General features: G+C 41.3%; 1 protein-coding gene across 1 annotated transcript; it reads left to right on the top strand.

The window, feature by feature from the left end:
- Positions 1–339: 339 nt before the first annotated feature.
- LOC137379165 (glycine cleavage system H protein, mitochondrial-like) lies at positions 340–21100 on the top strand. Its single transcript, XM_068049874.1, has 5 exons — positions 340–535; positions 8378–8457; positions 11970–12033; positions 14770–14901; positions 19587–21100. The coding sequence occupies exons 1-5, from the start codon at positions 391–393 to the stop codon at positions 19682–19684; spliced, it is 519 nt and encodes a 172-aa protein (XP_067905975.1). The 5' UTR covers positions 340–390; the 3' UTR covers positions 19685–21100.
- The last annotated feature ends 536 nt before the right edge of the window (positions 21101–21636 follow it).

Genomic DNA, 21636 nt, shown 5'->3' with positions numbered 1-21636 from the left:
CCCAGCAGTGCATTTACCCCTCCCTACCCAATAAGGGCAGCCAACCATACTGCCAGAGTGCCGGGGCACCTAGCCATTCTCCCTCCCGCTGAGTGACAGCTCCGGCTCCTGGGAAGCGTTCCATTATCCCCTTTCTGAGTGACAGCTTTACCCTCGCGCCGGCTCTCAGGGACCGTTCCATTCTCCCCTTTCTGAGTGACAGCTGTACCCTCGCGCGCCGGCTCTCGGGGACCGTTCCATTCTCCCCTTTCTGAGTGAGAGCTCCGCCCTCGCGGCGCAGCTCCCGGGCACCGTTCGATTCTCTCCTCGCTGAGTGACAGCTGTGCCGGCTCCCGGGCACTTCCTCTCGCGCCGCCCCATCCGCTCGCGCTTACTTGCTGCTTTGTAAAGATGGCGTGGAGGTGCACCGTGTCCAACTTGCGAGTGGCGGCTTCACTCTGTCTCCACTCCCCAGCCACCTGGCGGTCTCCGCACAGGACGCTACGGATCATCTGGCCGCTGCGGAGCCTGAACACCGGCAGACCGGCCCTCTCCGGTGCGTCTGCCTCATGCAAGCCTCTGTTTTGTGGGGAGGGGGGGTGTTGGGTGAGAGGGCAACAGTAAGTTGAGCAGAGCAACGGTTTTTGAGAGCAAAGTCAGCTTCAGGTCATTGAATGCAACACAGCAATTAGCGTTTTAAAATCATAAACCGACAGCTCTATATTTGCAATAAGCCGGTCCTGGTTTAATGTCTTTTTATTTCATGTGTAAATGGTTGGAGCGGTTTTCCTAATTAGAGCTGGTGAGCGACCAGAAGGATTAAGGTGAGGAGCAACTAAAAGGTCAGACGCTGTTGGCCAGGTTGGGGCTGTTTGCTGCTATGTTTAATTTTTTTTTACAAGTAAACGTATCGTAATGCTTCTCACATAAAATTTTCTGTGACCTAGGGAAGAGTTTGTTGAAATGCATTTTTTAAAATCAAATGTCATCGACTTTAATGTGTACTTTTAAGGCAGTTTGCTTGCTACGTTACCCTCTAAAGGATTGTTACGCACTGTGTCCTTCCAATTGCCCTCTGATCCGAATGCCTCCTTCAGTCTAGATCCCTCCCTCCACAGTTGCATGGACTTTCACACCCGGCGTATTTTAATAACACTTTTTATTTGTACCTTGTGTGATTGGTGTGAAAATGGAAGTTTCGTATTAAAGCACTGGGATATTTAGCAAAAGTTTTGAGAGGTTGTGACCAAAGTATAAAGAAATTTTGCGAACAAGTACTTTCTGACTAAATTAGGATTTGCACATTTTAAAAAAAATATTTTTGCTCTAACCTCTAATTGATCTGTCGACATGTAATGAGTTTCTAATGACCCAGGAAGGATACAGCAATGATGCCATATGATAGTGACATTCTTAGCTACACACTGCTGTGCTTTAATAGCAGAATAATACATTGAGCATGACATAACAGAATGTTACAGTCCTCTATTAAAGGTCTATCCTGACATCTTTTATTGTGAAAATGATTTAAATTAACACAAGTGGTGCAACCCACAGTCGATAGAAATGACTTATTTTCTTTAAACATGCTGGAGAAAGAAAATACTGTTTACTTTAGATAAATATGTAAAATGTATCAAAGTAATTCCCTTTCAGTTGTATTATGTAGAATTCCTGATGCTAGCTCTTGAGCACAAATATCCTGATCCTAACCTCAAACGTCTGACTTCAAGTGGTGCGACAGTATAGCTTGATGCTGCAATGATCTTGGTAGAATATAGATGCATCCTAATTCATAAGGAAAGTAGTAACTTGGGAATTTCAGAAAAGCAGCAGTGGACAGGAGAGGAAATGATTGGGCAAATCAATCTTGATTAGTTTAGCAACTAGTTGGAGATTGTTACTGGAGGTAGTTCACCAATTTGAGATTCTGGTCCAAATGTACAATTTTTTGGGAAAGTATCTGGGATCAGTGGTATAGTATAACCTAAGTATTAGAAAGGCAACTGGAATGTTGACATTTATTGCAAGGGGAATAGAGTATAAAAGTAGGACAGTTTTACTGTAGTGTACAGGACCTTGGAGTACTGCACAGTTTTGGTCTCCTTATTTGAAAAAGGATATAATTGCATTAGAAGCAGTTCAAAAGGTTTACTTGACTGATTCTGGGGATGAAAGGCTTCTCTTATGAAGAAGGATTGAACAGGTTGGGCCTTTATCTGTTGGAGTTCAGAAGAATTAGAGGTGATCTTATTGAAACATAAGATCCTGAGGGGACTTGATAGAGTGGATACTGGGAGGATGATTCCTGTTGTGGGGGAGACTAGGACTAGGGGACACAATTTAAGAATAAGAGGTCTCCCTTTTAAGATGAAAATAAGGAGATTTTTTTTCTTCAAAGGGTTGTTAGTCTATGGAATTCTCTTCCCCAGAAAGCAATGGAGGCTGGGTCATTGAATTTATTCAAGGCTGAGTTAGATAGATTTTTGATAGACAAGAGAGTCAAGCATTATGGGGGGCAGACGGGAAAGTGGAGATGAGACCACTACTAGATCAGCCATGATCTTATCGAATGGTGGAGCAGGCTCAAAGAGCTGAATAGCCTACTCCTGCTCCTAAGTCCTATGTTCCTATTGGGTGCCCACTTGATCTGATGAATAAAATGTGATCGTGTCTCTAATCTGCTTGCTGTTTGTTGGTGCATTTCTCCCTCTTTTGATTTTGACCATATGCTCTATTTGTGCGTGACGAAGCTGTCTTAGATAGTTTCTTGAGTCATTTGCTTGGGTTTTCTGTGCCATTTATTGTCATTGGTTGAGGGAGCAGGTGCATGATCTGCTCCAAGGTCTGTGCTAACCCACCTGTTGGGTGCTGTTTAAGAGCAGCCTTCCTCCAATTTTTCCTTGCATCATTTTGTGGCGATGACTGGCCTCTGCCCAGTAATTCCTCACAGTTGTATAAATAAAATTGGGAACTTAGTATGAGGAGTTTTGGATGTCCTGCTATAGTAGGGATAAAGCTCAAACATTTCCATGTCTCAGCAAGTCTTTTTAGTGTGTTCAGTGTCACTAATAGTCTGTAAGGTGCTGTCCATTTTAAATAAGGATCTGATCATTTGGATGATAGCATGCATGTTTACTCACGAGTTGTTTAACGTCCTTGTTGGAGGACCACACAATTGCTGGAGAATGAATTGTGAAGCCTTTGTTAAATTGCGGAGACAGACAAATTGAATAATTTCCACTTGTTGATGAGCTAACAAAGGATGTGATTTTTAAAGCTGATGCAACCTTCAGACTGAGGTAGCCTAAATGCCATATTAATAGCTATCCTGTTGCATTGCTCACTGAGTCAGAGGATAAGCATGTAAATAACAATGATCAGAACCATCTATCTATTATCTGTTGTATTGGAAGATGTTCCAGCTTGTAACTAGGGGTTGGAGGTGAGTAGGAATGTGGGCAAGTGGCAGAGGTGTCTTCGTGTTGGAAGTGGTATTGGGAGCATCGGAGAAGGGGCCAGAATGCCAAAGAATTGACTGGCAAAGACATTGATTTTTTTTCTGCAAGAGTGGGAAGGAAATCCGAGGCAGGGTAAGAGGTGAGTCGCTAAGTGAATGGCACTGGAGAAAAATGGCATCCAGTTTAGAAACTGATCTGCAAGGACTGAATGAGGTGGGCATACATAGGCCAGGTTTAATTAGGACAAGTAAGCATGTTGAGAAAATGCTACAGTAATAAGTGTGATATTTACATAAAGTACTTGTGCACCTCTTATGCATAACTAGCAGATCTCTCGTGGTGGTATTGATTGTCAGAGGATGCAGTAAAGTATGATTTCTGAAGAATGTAAGTGATGGGAACTGAGTTTGACATTTTCTGAAAGTGTGTACTATGGAAATATAAATTGCTGCATCCACATTTATAATGGAAGCTGTTGATGTAAACTTACTCGCATGGTAATGATGCCTTCTCATCAGTGGTGATGCTCCAGTGCCTCTACTACAGGGAATGTGCAATTCTAATATGGCAAGCTTACATAGACCATCTCCATTTTAAATGTAGATATGGGAGTTTCTAATGGAAAATGATAGTAGGAGGTATGTGCAGTTGTAATAATAAATGGATATATAAATGTCTGAAATGTAATCCTAGACAATAATGGTGTCCTTGTGTCCTGCCATGGATAGGGTACCAGTTACTCTTGTCAACATTCTGGCCTAAGCAAACACCGAAACCATTAACTGTAGTTTAACCAGTTATCAACGAGCATGTCTGTGCATCCTATTCCAATTCCACGTGGAACACGAAGCCACCATTACTGCTATTAGTCGAAAGAAACAGAACGATAAACGGTAAATGTTTGTACATTAAATGCATTAGCCTTTCCTAAGTAGTCGCATATATTCTGGCAACAAGAATTTCATTAATGTACAGAACTTAGTGAGAAACTTGGCTGAGGCTTGCTAGGTGGGGTGGACAAACTGGTATTTGAAAGGAAAGATGAAAGTTTTTTTGATTCTTGCATGGAATGTGGGCATCGCTGGCAAGGCCAGAATTTCTGGCCCATCCTTAATTGCCCTTAACTGCATGGCTTGCTAGGCCATTTCAGAGGGCAGTTAAGAGTCAACCACATTGCTGTGGGTCTGGAGTCACATGACTGAGTAAAGACAGCAGATTTCCTTCCCTAAAGGACATTAGTGAACCAGTTGGGTTTGTTTTTTATGACGATCTATGGTGCCATGAAGCTAGCTTTCAATTCAAGGTTTTTATTTAATTAACTGTATTTATTAATTATTTGAATCTAAATTCCACCAGCTGCCATGGTGGCATTTGAACCCGTGTCCCCAGGACATGAGCCTGAGCCTCTGGATTACTGAACAGGTTGATGCGCTTGAAAGAGGAGAAAAATGTGGTTAGGGTTGCTACTCAGTGGGTACCTATTGAAGAATGCTGGGAGATGCAAGGGAGGAGCAGTGGGCTTATTTCAAAGGAAACTGAAGTCTGGGACACTGCCAGGTGATCAAGACAGCAGAGGAGGTTTGATAGGGATTGGAGGGGGGTGGTGGGGGTGGTCGGGCAAGTATATTCAAATCATATGTCATTATTTCTGAACAAACCTGTGTGTTTGAAAAAATAACGATAAAAAGTGTTATATTACTGAATGGCCACCCACTGGAACTAGATCCTTGGGTCAGTTGGTGGAAAAACATAGAGGGAAATTTCACTAGGTCTGCAGGAGTACTGCTTCTGATGTTTCTGAATAGATGTTGGCCCCAAAGTGGTAAAACTACTTATCTGGATAGAAGGCCAATAGTCAAATACCGGAAGAGAAAAGAGCTACAGAGGAGAAATGGAAACATTAAGCAAAAAAGATAGCTGTAGGATAGACAAAAAGTGTTGACAGTGGTGCAGTTAATAAACAAAATATAGAAAGACAGTTAAGAACACAGAGACAGATACATAAATGCGGGGACCCCAATTAAGTTGCTGCATTTGTACGGGCTGGAAGGCTAGGAACAGACGAATCCCTTGAGGAATATAAAGACAGTACAAAGGAACTTAAGCAAGGAGTCAGGAGGGCTAAAAGGGGTCATGAAAAGTCATTGGCAAACAGAATTAAGGATAATCCCAAGACTTTTTATACATATATAAAGAGCAAGAGGGTAACTAGGGAAAGGGTTGGCCCGCTCAAGGACAGAGAAGGGAATCTATGCATGGAGCCAGAGGAAATGGGTGAGGTGCTAAATGAGTACTTTGCATCAGTATTCACCAAAGAGAAGGACTTCGTGGATGATGAGCCTAGGGAAGGGAGTGTAGATAGTCTCAGTCATCTCATTATCAAAAAGGAGGAGGTGTTGGGTGTCTTGCAAAGCATTAAGGTAGATAAGTCCCCAGGGCCTGATGGGATCTACCCCAGAATACTAAGGCAATTGCTGGGGCCTTGACAGAAATCTTTTCATCCTCATTGGCTACAGGTGAGGTCCCAGAGGACTGGAGAATAGCCAATGTTGTTCCTTTGTTTGAGAAGGGTAGCAAGGATAATCCAGGAAATTATAGGCCGGCGAGCCTTACGTCAGTGGTAGGGAAACTATTAGAGAGGATTCTTCGGGACAGGATTTACTCCCATTTGGAAACAAACAAACTGATTAGCGAGAGGCAGCATGGTTTTGTGAAGGGGAGGTCGTGTCTCACTAATTTGATTGAGTTTTTTGAGGAAGTGACGAAGATGATTGATGAAGGAAGGGCAGTGGATGTTATCTATATGGACTTCAGTAAGGCCTTTGACAAGGTCCCTCATGGCAGACTGGTACAAAAGGTGAAGTCACACGGGATCAGAGGTGAGCTGGCAAGATGGATACAGAACTGGCTCTGTCATAGAAGACAGAGGGTAGCAGTGGAAGGGTGCTTTTCTGAATGGAGGGATGTGACTAGTGGTGTTCCGCAGGGATCAGTGCTGGGACCTTTGCTGTTTGTAGTATATATAAATGATTTGGAGGAAAATGTAGCTGGTCTGATTAGTAAGTTTGCGGATGACACAAAGGTTGGTGGAGTTGCGGACAGTGATGAGGATTGTCAGAGGATACAGCAGGATATAGATCGGTTGGAGACTTGGGCGGAGAAATGGCAGATGGAGTTTAATCTGGACAAATGTGAGGTAATGCATTTTGGAAGATCTAATGCAGGTGGGAGGTATACAGTAAATGGCAGAACCCTTTGGAGTATTGACAGGCAGAGAGATCTGGGCGTACAGGTCCACAGGTCACTGAAAGTGGCAACGCAGGTGGATAAGGTAGTCAAGAAGGCATACGGCATGCTTACCTTCATCGGTCGGGGCATAGTGTATAAAAATTGGCAAGTCATGCTGCAGCTGTACAGAACTTTAGTTAGGCCACACTTAGAATATTGCGTGCAATTCTGGTCGCCACACTACCAGAAGGACGTGGAGGCTTTGGAGAGGGTACAGAAGAGGTTTACCAGGATGTTGCCTGGTCTGGAGGGCATTAGCTATGAGAAGAGGTTGGATAAATTCGGATTGTTTTCACTGGAACGACGGAGGTGGAGGGGTGACATGATAGAGGTTTACAAAGTTATGAGAGGCATGGACAGAGTGGATAGTCAGAAGCTTTTTCCCAGGGTGGAAGAGTCAGTTACTAGGGGACATAGGTTTAAGGTGAGAGGGGCAAAGTTTAGAGGGGATGTGCGAGGCAAGTTTTTTACACAGAGGGTGGTGAGTGCCTGGAACTTGCTGCCGGGGGAGGTGGTGGAAGCAGGTATGATAATGACGTTTAAGAGGCATCTTGACAAATACATGAATTGGATGGGAATAGAGGGATACGGTCCCCGGAAGTGCAGAAGGTTTTAGTTGAGGCAGGCATCAAGATCGGTGCAGGCTTGGAGGGCCGAATGGCCTGTTCCTGTGCTGTACTGTTCTTTGTTGTTCATTGAGGGCTTTCAGGTTATGCTAATCAAACTAGCAACTCTGGTTCACCAGCTTAAGATGCAAGAAATGTAATAAGAATACCTAATTGCATATAATGCCTTCAGGGGTCTTTATATATTGTGACTGCTGTTCATCCATACATTAAAAATGAATCAAGAATTAGAAATGGTCTGTTTTCTCTAATCAGGAGTGTATTGAATATGAGGATGTGCACAGTGAATATTGGAGCATATGCTGAAGGCTAAGGGTTGAAAACGTTCCTACTGTGTACATAATATAATTTGTCTTGTGTTAATCAATTTCACATTGTCTTTGAATCCATCATAACCTGTTGTAACTTGCTGGGCATTATGTAATCTAGGTTACCTTTTTCTGTTTTAAAATAGAAATGATTACATTAAGAATGAAGGAAGAGCAAAAGCTAAATTCAAATCACATCTGATAAGTGGACACTACTTTTTAAAAGTAATTGATAGTCCTGTCTATGTTCATTGCCCCTGCTTATTGGGATTAATGGTGTTTTGTACTTGTTAACATAATACCTCAACTGTTACATTGCAATGCCATTCTGCAGTTTGGGAGTTGAGTTTTGATGGATGTAAATTCCAGAATGGGACTATGGAACCAAGGAGCATTTACATATACGGGGCTAAAAATGTCACACTTATTAAACATATGCAAGCAAATCAAGGACATTGAGAAGTTTTTTTCTTGTGTAAAAGAAAATGTACTTTTATTTCAGCCCTGCCACTAGGCTAATGTGTAGCACCATTTAACTACTTTAATTTATGCATTATTAGATATGTAGCAGTATTTGAGGTAGATTTCTTGCTCAGGAGTTTGTAGCTTTAATAAGGATCAAGTTGTATGTGATATGTAAACATCAGTGTTATATAGATTGACAAACATTAAAATATTTTAATCATATTTGATGTTGGTTGATAATGTATTCCAGCTCGCAAGTTTACAGACAAACATGAATGGGTAACAGTTGAAAATGGAATTGGTACAGTGGGCATTAGCAATTACGCTCAGGTGGGTACTTTTTTTTGTTACTGAGTATAATTCTTGTATTGGTCCATCACTTTTGAACTCGGTGATGTTAGCTGTGGTGGTTTTAAGTGCACAAGCTCTGCTTGAATGTTCTTGGACTTAGTCCATTGTTCAGTTTGGTGTTGCAGGATCAGCTTTTCCTAATCAAGTTTTAGTCCTGGTGTTTATTATCAATGGGACCAAGGTTCACTTCAGTATCAGTGGTATAAGCTTTTGTGGCTCTTACAAGTAAAATTGTTGTAATTGGCCATTGTGAATAAACCCTGTTGGCATGAATGTGGGAAAACACTGAATAAACTTTGTTGGCATGAACACATGAATGTGGGCAAGCACTGTAATCCTTAAAAAATAAAAATCAGACTTGCTGAACTTTTTTAAAGTTTATGTTTTTGCAAAAATTCTATGATCTTTATTTATGGGTGGTTGAAATCTGAATTTCTTGCATCAGTTTCGTTGTGTTAAATATTGCGCCTATATGAGCACTCTATTTAAAACAATATGTGACTTCAAAAAATTAGTTTTGCAAGGTGGATCTTATCACTCAGCTGCAAAAATATCTAGGATGGAAAAATTTATACCTTCAACACCAAAGTTTTAAACATGGCATTAAGTATAGCACAGTACAGCAAGTCAGCTATTCCACTGAACGAAGCTTGACACCATGCAAGACAAAGCATCACTCTTGATTGGCACCCTATTCAGCACCTGAAACATTTACTCCCTCCACCACTGATGCGCTGTGTACCATTTACAAGAAGCACTGCAGCACTTTGTCAAGGCTTCTTCAACAGCTGTTCCCAAAAAAGGGCGGCGCAGTGGTTAGCACCGCCGCCTCACAGCTCCAGTGACCCGGGTTCAATTCTGGGTACTGCCTGTGTGGAGTTTGCAAGTTCTCCCTGTGTCTGCGTGGGTTTCCTCCGGGTGCTCTGGTTTCCTCTCTCATGCCAAAGACTTGCTGGTTGATAGGTAAATTGGCCATTATAAATTGCCCCTAGTATAGGTAGGTGGTAGGGAAATATAGGGACAGGTGGGGATGTGGTAGGGATATGGAATTAGTGTAGGATTAGTATAAAAATGGGTGGTTGATGGTCGGCACAGACTCGGTGGGCCGAAGGGCCTGTTTCAGTGCTGTATCTCTAAACTAAAAACTAAACAAACCCGCAACCTCTTGTAAAAGGACCAGGGCAGCAGGTGCAAGGAAACACCACCACCTGCAAGTTCCCCATCCCAAATCACACCCCTGACTTGGAAACGTATCGCTGTTCCTTCATCGTTCCTGGGTCAAAATCGTGGAACTCCCTACCTAACAGTGTTATGGCGGCACCTACACCACATGAACTGCAGCAGTTTGAGAGGGTAGCTCAACACCACCTTCTCAATGGCAATTAGGGGTGGGCAATTAATGTTGGGTTTTTTTGTGATTATGGAGGAACAGAGCCAGGTTCTGACTGTTGACTTAAAGCTTAACTTTGGACAGCAAAGTAAAACAATGAAAAATGTGCTTTTTGTTGGGCACAGGTATGTTAAAAGCAGTAGTATCTAAAGCAGGGCATTTTAAATAGCTAAAGACTTTGTTCCTGGATCTTGATTTTAGATTTGGGTTGTGTGCAGGACTTTGTGCTCATTTCTATTTTGAAATCAAACACCCAGATTTTTTATCGAAGATGTTTTACAGTGATTGCTGTTTTAACTACAAACAAGGAGGGGTTTTATTATACTTGTAGTTAGTTGTTGCATTTGCCATTGATTAAGTGAAATGACAGCACATGGTGGTCATTTGGTCCAGAATGCCTGTTTATACAAATAATATATTTTTCCTTTGTTTCATATATATTAATGAAATGCAAAGGGTACTTCAATATTCATTATGTTGTTTGCCATCTGTGCCTAGCTACATATTTAGATGAACTTGGAAAGAAACTTTGTATTGTATATTGTACTTTTAATTCTCAGTTTGATATATTGAATTCTCCAAATGTTTTACTTTTAGTGGTTGGTCTATGTATCAGTAAATATTCTCAAATGTATGCTATGGGGTATATGCTTTGCAAAATACCTGTTCAAATATTATTGGGTTTTGGTCATGGATCTGGGTGTTTAAAATCAGACACACAAGTTTCTATGATCGCTTATTATTCACTGATTTGTGCTAACTGGATCTGCTCTGTCACTCCCTCATGTCCACCATTGATGCACTTATTCTCAGTAAAACCATTTACACACTCCCATTTCCCCTCTCCCCCCCCCCCCCCCCCCCCAGGCTCTCTGCTGCCTTAGCCCTGAAGCTGCTTCTTTCTCCAGTTTCCCCTCCGTTCGCTTCATGCCCTCTCTTGAGTTCATCTTGTCCGTAAGATTACCCTTTGCTCTTTAAACCCCTTTCCCACTAAATTGCTAACCACCCAATCTGCCTTACTGGCTCCCATCTTCGCTAACATTGTAAATGGTTCCCTTTTCCCCAGGCGCTGTACCCCTTCTCTTTCAAATCCACCATCATCACATTCCTCAAAAAAAACCACCATTGATGCCTTTGTCCTTTCAAATCACTGCCCCATCCCCAATCGTTTTCCTCTGAAGTCCTTGAACTTGTCTCCTCCCATCTTCCCCTTATCTTCATGTTTGAATCTCTTGGCAATATTGGCAGCATCAATAACTTTAATTTTACTTTGTAACATCCCACAATGCCTCTGCAGCTTGGCCAACATACTGTGTTGAACGAGCTTCAATTTTTTCCAGTTAAACATTGGGAAGATCGAAGCCATTCTCTTTGGTTCCCCCACAAATTCAGTTCCGTGGGAACTAATTCCATTCCCTTTCCATGGCTTCTATCTTTGGTCAAACCAGACATCTGAACCTTGGTATCTTATTTGACCCCGAGTTGAGCTTCTGACCCCATATAATTTCCATTGCTAAGACCACTTACTTGCATCTCTAACCATGCCTGCTCCTCTCCTCCCCTGCTTAAGCCATCTTTTGCTGAAACTGTCATACATTTTTTGGCTTTGTCATCTCCAGACTATTACTGTAATGTTTTCCTGGTCAACCTTTGATCCTCCAAGGCCTGTAAATTGTAGCTCATCCAAAACTCTGCAATATCCAATCCTGTACCTAGTCTTGCTCAACCATCACTCCTGTCCTTGATGATGTACATAAGCTCCCAGCCCTCCAACGCCTCCAATTTAAAATTTTCATTCTCGTGTTTGCCATTGTTGGAATGAGGCATCTCCATTGATTGAAGAGTGCAATTAGTGTAACCAGTTTACATAGGCTATTTTCATTAACTGTGCACGTAGGAATTTATGATGGAAGATATTGACAGAAAATGTTGAAAGGTGTAAGATTTTTAATATTAGATATTTTTTGAAATATTTTCATGCTCTACAGTTCTGAAGTTACAGAAGTGCATCTGTCAGCCTGTTGAACAATTGAGGATTAACATTACGAAATGAGTGCTCAAGATCTTGATGTACAGTAATTCAGATTGTTTTTGTCTTTAGGAAGCATTAGGAGATGTTGTATATTGTGGATTGCCAGAGATTGGCACAAAGTTGAACCAATTGGGTGAGTCTTGACTTTATTTTACATTATCTTAAGCGCATAATCTGAACAAATTTGTTTTTTTAAAAAAATCAATTGATTGGGTTGGATGAATGTGGAGCATTGCCCGTACCAAGCAAGGCACTCGGCCAGTCATTCTGGAGTGCGCTCTAGCACGTCTGACTGTCTGATTCAAAAGCAACATTGATAGAGGCTTGGCAAAACATCTTTGGTCTCTCCCCTTGGCTTGTGGCAGGTGCATGGCATAGGAAGCCTGTTTGAAAGGAATATAACAGTAATTTATAGCAAGGAAAGAGGCCATTCGGCTCATCAAGTCCATGCCAGCTCTCCACAGAGCTATGCAGTCAGTCTTACTCACCGGCTTGATCCCCGTAACCCTGCAAGTCTATTTCTGTCAGTTGGTCATCTAACTTCCTCTTGAAGTCCTTGATCATCTCTGCTTCCACCACCCTTGTGAGCAGTGAGTTCCAGGTCATTACCACCTGCTGCGTAGAAACAAAAAAAGTGCTTCCTCTTATTCCCCCTGCATCTTTTGCCCAAAATTTTTCAATTGGTCTCCTTGTCCTATTTCAATTTGTTAATAGGAGCAGTTTTTTATTGTCTAACTTAATTAAGCCTATCATAATCATGTACGCTTCTACTAAATCTCCCCTCAATCTCCTTTGTTCTGAGGAGAACAAACCCAGCCTTTTCAACCTAACCTTGCAACTAAAATCGTCCATCATTGGAATCATTCTGGTAAATCTCCTCTGCACCCTCTCAAGGACACACACATCCTTCCTGAAGTGTGGTGACCAGAACAGGACGCAATACTCCAGTTGGAGCCTAAGCAGAGCTTTATCAAGGTTCAGCATAACTTCCCTGCTTTTGTACTCTTATGCCTCTATTTATGAAGCCCAAGATCCCATATGCTTTACTAACCACTCTCTCAGTATGTCCCGCCACCTTCAAAGATTGATGCACATGCAAAGCCAGGACCCTCTGTTCCTGCACACTCTTTAGAACTGTGCCGTTAAGTATATATTACCAATCCCTATTCTGCCAAAATGCATCAACTCACGTTTGTCAGTATTAAATTCCATCTGCCACCTCTCTGCCCATTCTGCTATGTCCTGTTGCAGGTGATTCATATGATCCTTACTGTTTGTCGCTGGTGTCGTCAGCAAATTTTGAGATTCTACTCTGTATTTTAAGATCCAAGTCATTTAAATATCGCAGATAAAGCACTGGTGCCACCCAGTATTGACCCTCGAGGAACACCACTGTCTACCATCCTCCAGTCTGAAAAGCAACCATTTGCTACGACTTGCTGTTTTCTGACCTTAAGCCAATTTTTTTGTCCAATTGGACACTGACACTCCTATTCCATGAGCCTCAATTCTGCTAACCAGCCTTTTTTTTGTGGTACCTTATCAAATGCTTCCTTCAAATCCATGTGAACAACATCCACTGCATTCCCTTCATCAAATTTTTTACAAATCCATACTGGCTATCCTTAATTAAATTGAACCTTTCTAAGTGTCCGTTGATATTTTCCCTGATTATTATTTCCAAACCCTTGCACACCACTAATGTTAAACTAACTGGACTATAGTTGCTCGGACTGTCCTTACACCCTTTCTTGAATAAGGGTGTTGCATTTGCCACTCTCCAATCCTCTGGCACCTCCCCCATATCCAGGGAAGATTGGAAGGTTATGGCAAGCCCATCTGCTATCTCCATCCCCACTTCCTTTAGCAACTTGGGATGCAAACCATCCGGACAAGGTGACTTATCAACCCTAAGCATAGCCAACCTTTTTTAGTACCTCCCCCCTGTCGATTTTTATCCTATCCATTGCCTCTACTCTGCTTCTTATTTTGTCAGCCTCCATTTCCTTAGTAAATGTTGATACAAAATACTAATTAAGTATATTAGCCTTGCCCTGTGTCTCTTGGCATCTGTTACCCTCTCTGTCCCTAATGGGCCCCACTCCTCCTCTTGCTATTCACTTACTATTTAGATACCAGTAGATGATGTTTGGGTTCTGTTTTACGTTGACTGCCATTTTATTGAATATACAAGGCACGAGTAATCAATAATGAGTTGGCACATCGAGTTAGTATCAAGTGATTGTAACTAGACGGTGTAACCAAAGGAAGCTATCAGTAAACAGATGCAGTCGCATTTGTCGGAATGCATTGTCAAACATAATCTGCACTTCCTTGAAACAAGTACTCGTTGAAGTAAATTGTCCAGGTGCTGGAAATTTATAGCATACTAATATATTTTGCTTTGATATTAACAGAGGAAATGCGAGTGGCTTTATACAACTGTTGTGTAAGATTATTACACCTTCTTGACAAACAAATCAGTATTCAACCTATGTTGAATGAGGACTGAACCAATATTTTTTATTGTACAAGGTAAACAGTCCAGTCAGCATGATGAAAGCAGCTTTAATTCACAGTCATGTAGCAGCCATGTATTGTTTTCATCCTTTCTCCATTGTGCAGATACCAAGATAGCCTTCCATTCACTCCAAGTAAGCATGAAGTCAAAGCGTTTTACTCAAACTAATAAGTATTATTGCCAGCCACTTCCATGACACAAATAAAATGTTGAACTTTTTAGCTTGATACAAAGTTATTGCTGATAGTTGTCAGTTGTTAGAGTTGAATGTTTTCAGAAGCAGCTGTCACTACAGTACTGAGTTTAGTGTGTGGAAGTTTCTTTATATATTAAACATTCTTTTCTCAGATGAGTTTGGTGCTCTGGAAAGTGTGAAAGCTGCTAGTGAATTGTATTCACCCCTGACTGGAGAAGTAACTGATGTAAATAAGGCTCTTGGTGACAATCCAGGACTTGTCAATAAATCTTGCTATGGTGAAGGTATGTGAATTTTTGCAATAAGCTTTCAGAAGCATGGAGGTTTAAACATTTTCTGCTGCCTTTGGGACTATCAATCACTCAAATCCCCCCTACAGTTCACTTCTATTGTCTCAAGAAAGTCCATTCACTTGTGACCAAGGCCCTTGCCATCAGTGAACATATGTGAATGATTGCATCGACATCATGCCTTTAATGGAAACCTGGCTGAAGAGTAATGACACCTTGCCACTTAATGAAGCCTCCCTGTTTGGCTACATCGATCATCACTCGCCTGTCCAGGACCATTGTGGTGGCGGTGTGACGCTTATCACCAGATCTCACTTTGGCCTGACCCTCTACTCCTCTGGCACTTTCTCCTCCTTCAAGCATCCCACCTTGTTCCACCCCCTCATCTCCCATTCAAAATTATTATCTGCTATCGCCCTCCCAAGTACGATAAAAATTTTATCACGGAGATATCGTCACTGCTTTCCTCCCTCAGCCTCTGCACTGAACGACTTCTCATTCTCTGTAATTGCAATCTCCATCTCAACTCATGTTCCCCTCTCCTCTGAGTTCCCTGCCTTCTTATCCTCCCTAAATTTCTCCATGCATGTAAACTCCCCAACCCATATTCATGGCCATTCTTGCCACTTAACGTGGTCTTGCTAGTCCACCATATCAATTACAGATAAGGCCATTTCTGACCACGTGTCACTCTGCACCCAAATACTCTTCCATGTCCCAACCCTACCTCATTTGGTGTCCGTCCCTGGAGAATAAAACTCCCAATTCACTTACAACTACAAAATCTCAGCCATCTAGTCTTTAACCCTCCGTTTGCCACAGCATTTCTGCAGTTACTGATTTGTTCAACCGCACCCTCACTGCCATCTTTGCCCTAATCCCCATTAAAAAAAATCAGTCTCTCTCACCCTGGCTCTTGCCCCGGTACAGCCCTCATTACTGCTCCCTTAAGTCCAAGGGACAAAGACTTGAATGGATATGCTGGACAACTAATTTAGCCATCCACCTTCAGATCTTGCTGGATCACATAAAACACTAACAGGTCCTGCTCTCTTCTGTTAAAACTGCTTACTATTCTAGGATCAACTTGGAATGCAAAGATAACCCCCAGCTTCTTTCCTCTACTGCAGACTATCTTCCTAAACCCCTCTCTCCTGTCCCCTCCACCTTGACCTCCAACAATAAGGAGAGGAACTCATGGACTCCTTTGTCACTAAGATCGAGATGACAAAATTGTCTCTGATGCGTCTCTCCCTGACAAGCCTCCCTGACCAAACTTCCTATAATGCTCCCCCCTGCCCAGACCCTGAGCTCACATCTTTCTGTAGTTTCTCTCCTATCTCCCCTCATGCCCTCTCTGAGCTCATCTTGTCCATTAGACCCACCTCCTGCTCCCTTGATCCTATTCCCACTAAACTGCTCATCACCAACCTCTCCTTCTGGTCCCCATGTTATCTGATATCGTAAATGGTTCTCACTCTTCAGGTGTTACTCCTCTCTCATTTAAATCTGCCATCATTAGCCCTTTCCTCAAAAAATCAACCCTTGACCCCATCACCCTTGCAAATCGTCTCCAATCTCCCTTCTCCAAAGTCCTTGAATGTGTTGTCACCTCCCAAATCCTATCTTTCCCAGAACTCTGGTTGAATCCCTCCAATTGGGTTTCCGCCCCTGCCACATTACTGAAACAGCTCTTATGGAAGTCACAAATGACATCCTCTGTTACTCCTCCTAGACCTGACTGCAGTTTTTGACACGGTTGACTACACCGAAACCCTCCAACGCATCTCCACTGTCGTCCAGTCGTAGCCAGAGAATCACTTGCAATGGCATCTCTTCCTGCTCCTGCATCGTTACCTCTGGTGTCCTCCAAGGCTCTATGCTTGGCCCCCTCCTATTTCTTGTCTATATGCTGCCCCTCGTTGACATCATCTGAAAGCTCGGCCTTAGTTTTGACATGCATGCAAATGACACTCAGCTCTACCTCACCACTACTTCTCCAACCCCTCTACTGTTGGTAAATTATCAGACTGCTTATCCGACATCTAGTGCTGGATGCGCAGAAATGTCCTCCAATTAAATATTGGGAAGACTGAAGCCATTGTTTTCAGTCGCTGCTTCAAACTCCATTCCATAGCAACTGATTCCATCCCTCTCCCTTGCAACAGTCTGAGGTCAAGTCAATCTGTTTACAACTTGGTATCACATTTGACCCCGAGATGAGCTTCTGACCTCATTCATGCCATGACTAAGACCGCCTAGTTCCACCTCTGTAACGTCTCCTGACTTCACCCCGTCTCAGCCCATCTGCTGAAATCTTCATTCATGCCTTAGTATCCCCTAGACTTGACTCTTCCAATGTGCTGCTGGCTGGTCTCCCACATTACACTCCTCTTAAACTTGTCATCCAAAACTCTGCTATCTATGTCTTCACTCTCACCAAATCCTGTTCCCCTATCACGCCTGTGCTCGCTGGCCAACGTTGGCTCCCACTCAAGCACTGTCTTGATTTGAAAATTCTCATCCTTGTTTTCAAATCCCTCCATAGCCTTTCTCTTCCCTATCTCTGTACTCTCTTGCACAACCCTCCAAGATATCTGCGCTTCTCTAATTTTGGCCACTTGTGCATTTCTGAATTTAATCGCGCCACCATTGGTGGCTGCGCCTTCAATTGTATAGGCTCCAAGCTCTGGAATACCCTCCCTATACCTCTCTCCTTGCGTTCTTGTTATAAGACACTCCTTAAAATCTATTTCTTTGACCAAGCTTTTGGTCATTTGACCTATTCTCTCCTTTTGTAGCTCGGTGTCATACTTTGTTTTATAATGCTCCTGTGAAGTGCCTTGGAACATTTTATTACATTAAAGGCGCTATATAAATTATTTTCTCAAGGCTGTATTTATAACTCATTGTAAGCAGTTTAGGGATAATTTTCTGAATTCCTGTAATTGGCGGGGAGGCTTAATGGACAAGCATGCCTACTATTTCCCATTATGCATGATGAATGTGGAAGACCCCTTCACCAGTCACGCAAACTAGAGAAATTGGCTACTATTTCACTGCGCGTGGTAATCTCTTGCATAATTTGGGGTTCCATACTTGATCCCTTTTTTCTATCATTTATGTTTTCCATCCACGAAGCAGAGGATCAGCTTCCATACATATGGTGACTCCTGTCTATCTTGCTGCCTCCTCTATCAATCCCAAAGCTGTAGCTACACTCTAACTACCTAATCAAGATTCAATCCTGCGTGAGCTGAAATTTCCTTCAGCTTAATAATGACTTGCCTAACTCTATCCCCTTCAGATTCTACCAGCATCCACATGCCTTCAACTTGTCTCCTTAACATCCCTGACTGCCTGAGATGTAGAACCTTGACACATTGCTCAACCCATATCCAATCCCATTCTACCTCCAAAAGACTGTCTTTCTCTGCTGTACCTCTTTGCCCCACTGTCCCCTTAATCATCATGTCATCATTCCATGATTTGCTCTGCTTTCTTTGATCTCTCAACCTCTACCCTCCCCAAACTCCAACTCATTCAGAATTCTATAACCCATATGTTCACCTGCACAAAATCCCACACTCCCATCATCCTGATTTTTGCTGAGCTCCATTGGTTCCCTGTGCCCTGCTAAATTGATTTCAGAATCCCAATGCTCCAGTCTTCGGCTCAGTGATTTCCTCTATTGGCTGTTTCTGGATGTAACCTCCACTGTGCAACACTAACTTACTCTTTGCTCCCTGCTGCACCTTCAGAAGCCTGTTTTTCAGCTACACTGTCCCTGCCATCTAAAGCTCCCTCCCCAAAGTCCCTTGTCTTGCTACTTTATTTGTTTCTCTTATCTGAAGACTGCTTGTATTTTCTACCCCCGTAAAGTACTCTCCTTGTTCTGTTTGAGTAATGCTATAAAGATGTAAGTTATATGTTTTTCTAATATATTATCACCCTAATGAATTATTTATTGATACTAATAAAACGTCAGACAAAAGTAGGAACTAGAGAAGCCTATAATCCAGTAGTTGTAAAACAGCACATTGGTAATGAATAAAAGTGATTCCTGTAGACATTGATCTCCCCAGAACAACTTAAATGTTTTTTTTCAGCCAGATTAGATGGGATTGTTTCAGAAAAATAGTGTAACCATGCAGTATTAAAAGTGCTTATTTTTGTAGATAAGTCTTTCAAGTAACTCCAGATTTTGGTCTGTATTTTATTTACAAGAAATTGAATGAATATTCTTTTCCTTAACAATCATTTTGGGGACTCTTAAAACATATTTTCTGCAAGAAAAAAAGTATTTGATTTAAATAGATCTGAAGTTAATCTAATTTAAATCCCTAAATTTACATGGAAACATAAAAAATAGGAGCAGGAGTAGGCTATTCAGCCCTTCAGGCCTGCACTGCCATTCAAAAAAGATCATGGCTGATTGTCTAATTCAGTACCCTGTTCCTGCTTTCTCCCCATATCCCTTGATCCCTTTGGTATTTCTTTCACAAAAATTCCAAAATCTCCTTAACATCCAGCTCTCAAGTAACTTAGGAAGTGAAATGTCTGGATATTACTAATATTACTAACTGCATATTTCATTTTTATATGAGGCTTTTTTTATTGTGAAAATAGCAACCTGTGTAAAATTTTTCATGTCGTGACCTGGCGGTTTTTCTTGACAGGTTGGCTTATAAAAATGACAATTGATAATCCTGCTGAAGTTGATGAACTGATGGATGAAGAGGGTTATGAGAAATTCCTAAAGTCCATTGAAGATTGAGCCACTCTTCATTCCTAGCAATAAATATTACACGTCTGTTCCTGTGTACTATAGCAGTGAGAGTGATGGGTTGTGTACCGAGACTTCTGGTTTAACAAGCAAATGAAATTTATAAGGAGTGCAGTCCAATGTGATCCTCTTAAATTAGTCATAATGGAAATAGATGAGATTTCTTACAATGACAATTAACCTACACAATCCTCCTGGTTTTGCAATATCTCGGCAATTGAAAGATGAACACTATATTGGCCGTAAATTTTTAACACTCGACAATAGGTTGTAATGAAGTTCAAATTTTTACTTGATACAATGGAACTAGTCAATAATGTATAAAGTTGGTCACTATGGCATTGAAATCATGACAAGGTCTGTTTTTGACCAATGATATTATGTTGTGAAGTTTTTTTTATTTTCAGGTTATTTTGTTCTCTTGAAAGCCATGACATTCACTTTTAAAATGGCCTCAGTTGTAGCTATTTTTCTACAGATTAAACCACAATTTAATGATGGGCGGCTAATTGATAATAAAACTGACCTAACTGGAAAACCCCTCAGCTGTTGTATTTTGTGGTTCTACCTACATTGTATAGTTAATACAAAGTCTACACTTGTTGATTTTATAAAGGTAAATGGTCTTGGTTCATTCAGTTTCTATAATGCAATACTTCATATTTGTAAAGTGCCAATTTGGATATCTGCCATTTTGAGATTACAAATGTTTATAGAGAATTACACAAGTAACATATAGTATGTGGGTAATTACAATATGTACAGCAATTTTATTATGATTTGTATCTCATTTCCATGTTTCGAGATATGATTTTTGCTTTTCATTTAAAATGTCAAATGAAGAGTTTGATAGGCTTTGTTCCAGAATAAAGAAGTAGGACTGCTCCATATTGTAAGGTTGATTCTGCAGATAGAATAACTACAGCCAGAATATTACTCATTTGGCATATGAAAACTGAAATCCTCAGGTTTTTTTTGCATGGGGGAGGAGGGGAGATGTGTGTGCACAAATAGGTATTAAACATACAATTTCCACTATTTGAGATTTTAAATCTAGGATTCGAAATAATATCCATAATAAAGATCAGAAATGTGCAAAAGTGTTTCTGCACAGGAGTTGGTTACTGTTGAATTAACCTAAATGTATGCCAGCTGTCCACAGGTGCCCAGTTTTGTGGGATTTGCATTAATTTGCTGTGACAAACTGATGAGGGTATCCAGTTTTGTCCCACAAAGTATGTAGTTGCTCGCACGTCAACATATTTGCTTAATAAAGGAAATGCATTTCTGTATTGAAAGGGCAGTGGGGATTGTGCAGAGTAAACCGTATATGTCTTCAGACAGAATTGTGCTGTATTATAAATCAATTTTTTTGATTAAACACTGATCACGATAGATGGAAACTGAGTATCTTGTAGAATTGTCGATGTTCCCTTCAATTAAGGAAGTTTAAAGAATCTCTGCGTTTTCCAAAAATGCAACAGAATGCAAATCCGGGGGATGGAGACTTTCCAATCTAGAAAGTAAGGATTGTATTTGTCATAGCAATAAAGGTCATTTGTTAATTAGATGGATACCATAGTAAAATCTCTGCATTAAAATGAAATACCTAAAAATTGTCCATTAACATATAGGGTTATTCCCAAGACATTGCTGGGCTTCACAAAAATGTTTACTATTAAACTATTAAGTTGCACTTAAGAGCCCTGCACAAATACCACACTCTCTAATAAACTGCTATAAGGTAAATTATTTGTCCCTTTCCTTATATCTAAAAGAATGGAGGAGTCGGCCATTCAATTAGATCATGGCTGATCTACACCTCAACTCCATTTACCTACCTTTGTTCCATAATCCCTTGATACTTTTGCCTAACAGACATCTGTCAATTTCAGTTTTGAAAATTTCCCGCTGACATTTGGGAAAGCGAGTTTCAAATTTCT

Source organism: Heterodontus francisci, chromosome 17, assembly GCF_036365525.1.
Source record: "Heterodontus francisci isolate sHetFra1 chromosome 17, sHetFra1.hap1, whole genome shotgun sequence".
Classification (NCBI taxonomy): domain Eukaryota; kingdom Metazoa; phylum Chordata; class Chondrichthyes; order Heterodontiformes; family Heterodontidae; genus Heterodontus; species Heterodontus francisci.
The sequence above is the reverse complement of the archived record's forward strand: the minus strand, read 5'-3'. Positions and strand labels throughout refer to the sequence as shown.

Bases quoted from the DNA above. Each gene is read 5' to 3' on its own strand.
- LOC137379165 (XM_068049874.1), top strand. From the start codon at position 391: ATGGCGTGGAGGTGCACCGTGTCCAACTTGCGAGTGGCGGCTTCACTC. The intron at 8,458-11,969 runs GTGGGTACTTTT...TTTTGTCTTTAG, and splicing joins GCATTAGCAATTACGCTCAG to GAAGCATTAGGAGATGTTGT. The intron at 14,902-19,586 runs GTATGTGAATTT...TTTTCTTGACAG, and splicing joins TAAATCTTGCTATGGTGAAG to GTTGGCTTATAAAAATGACA.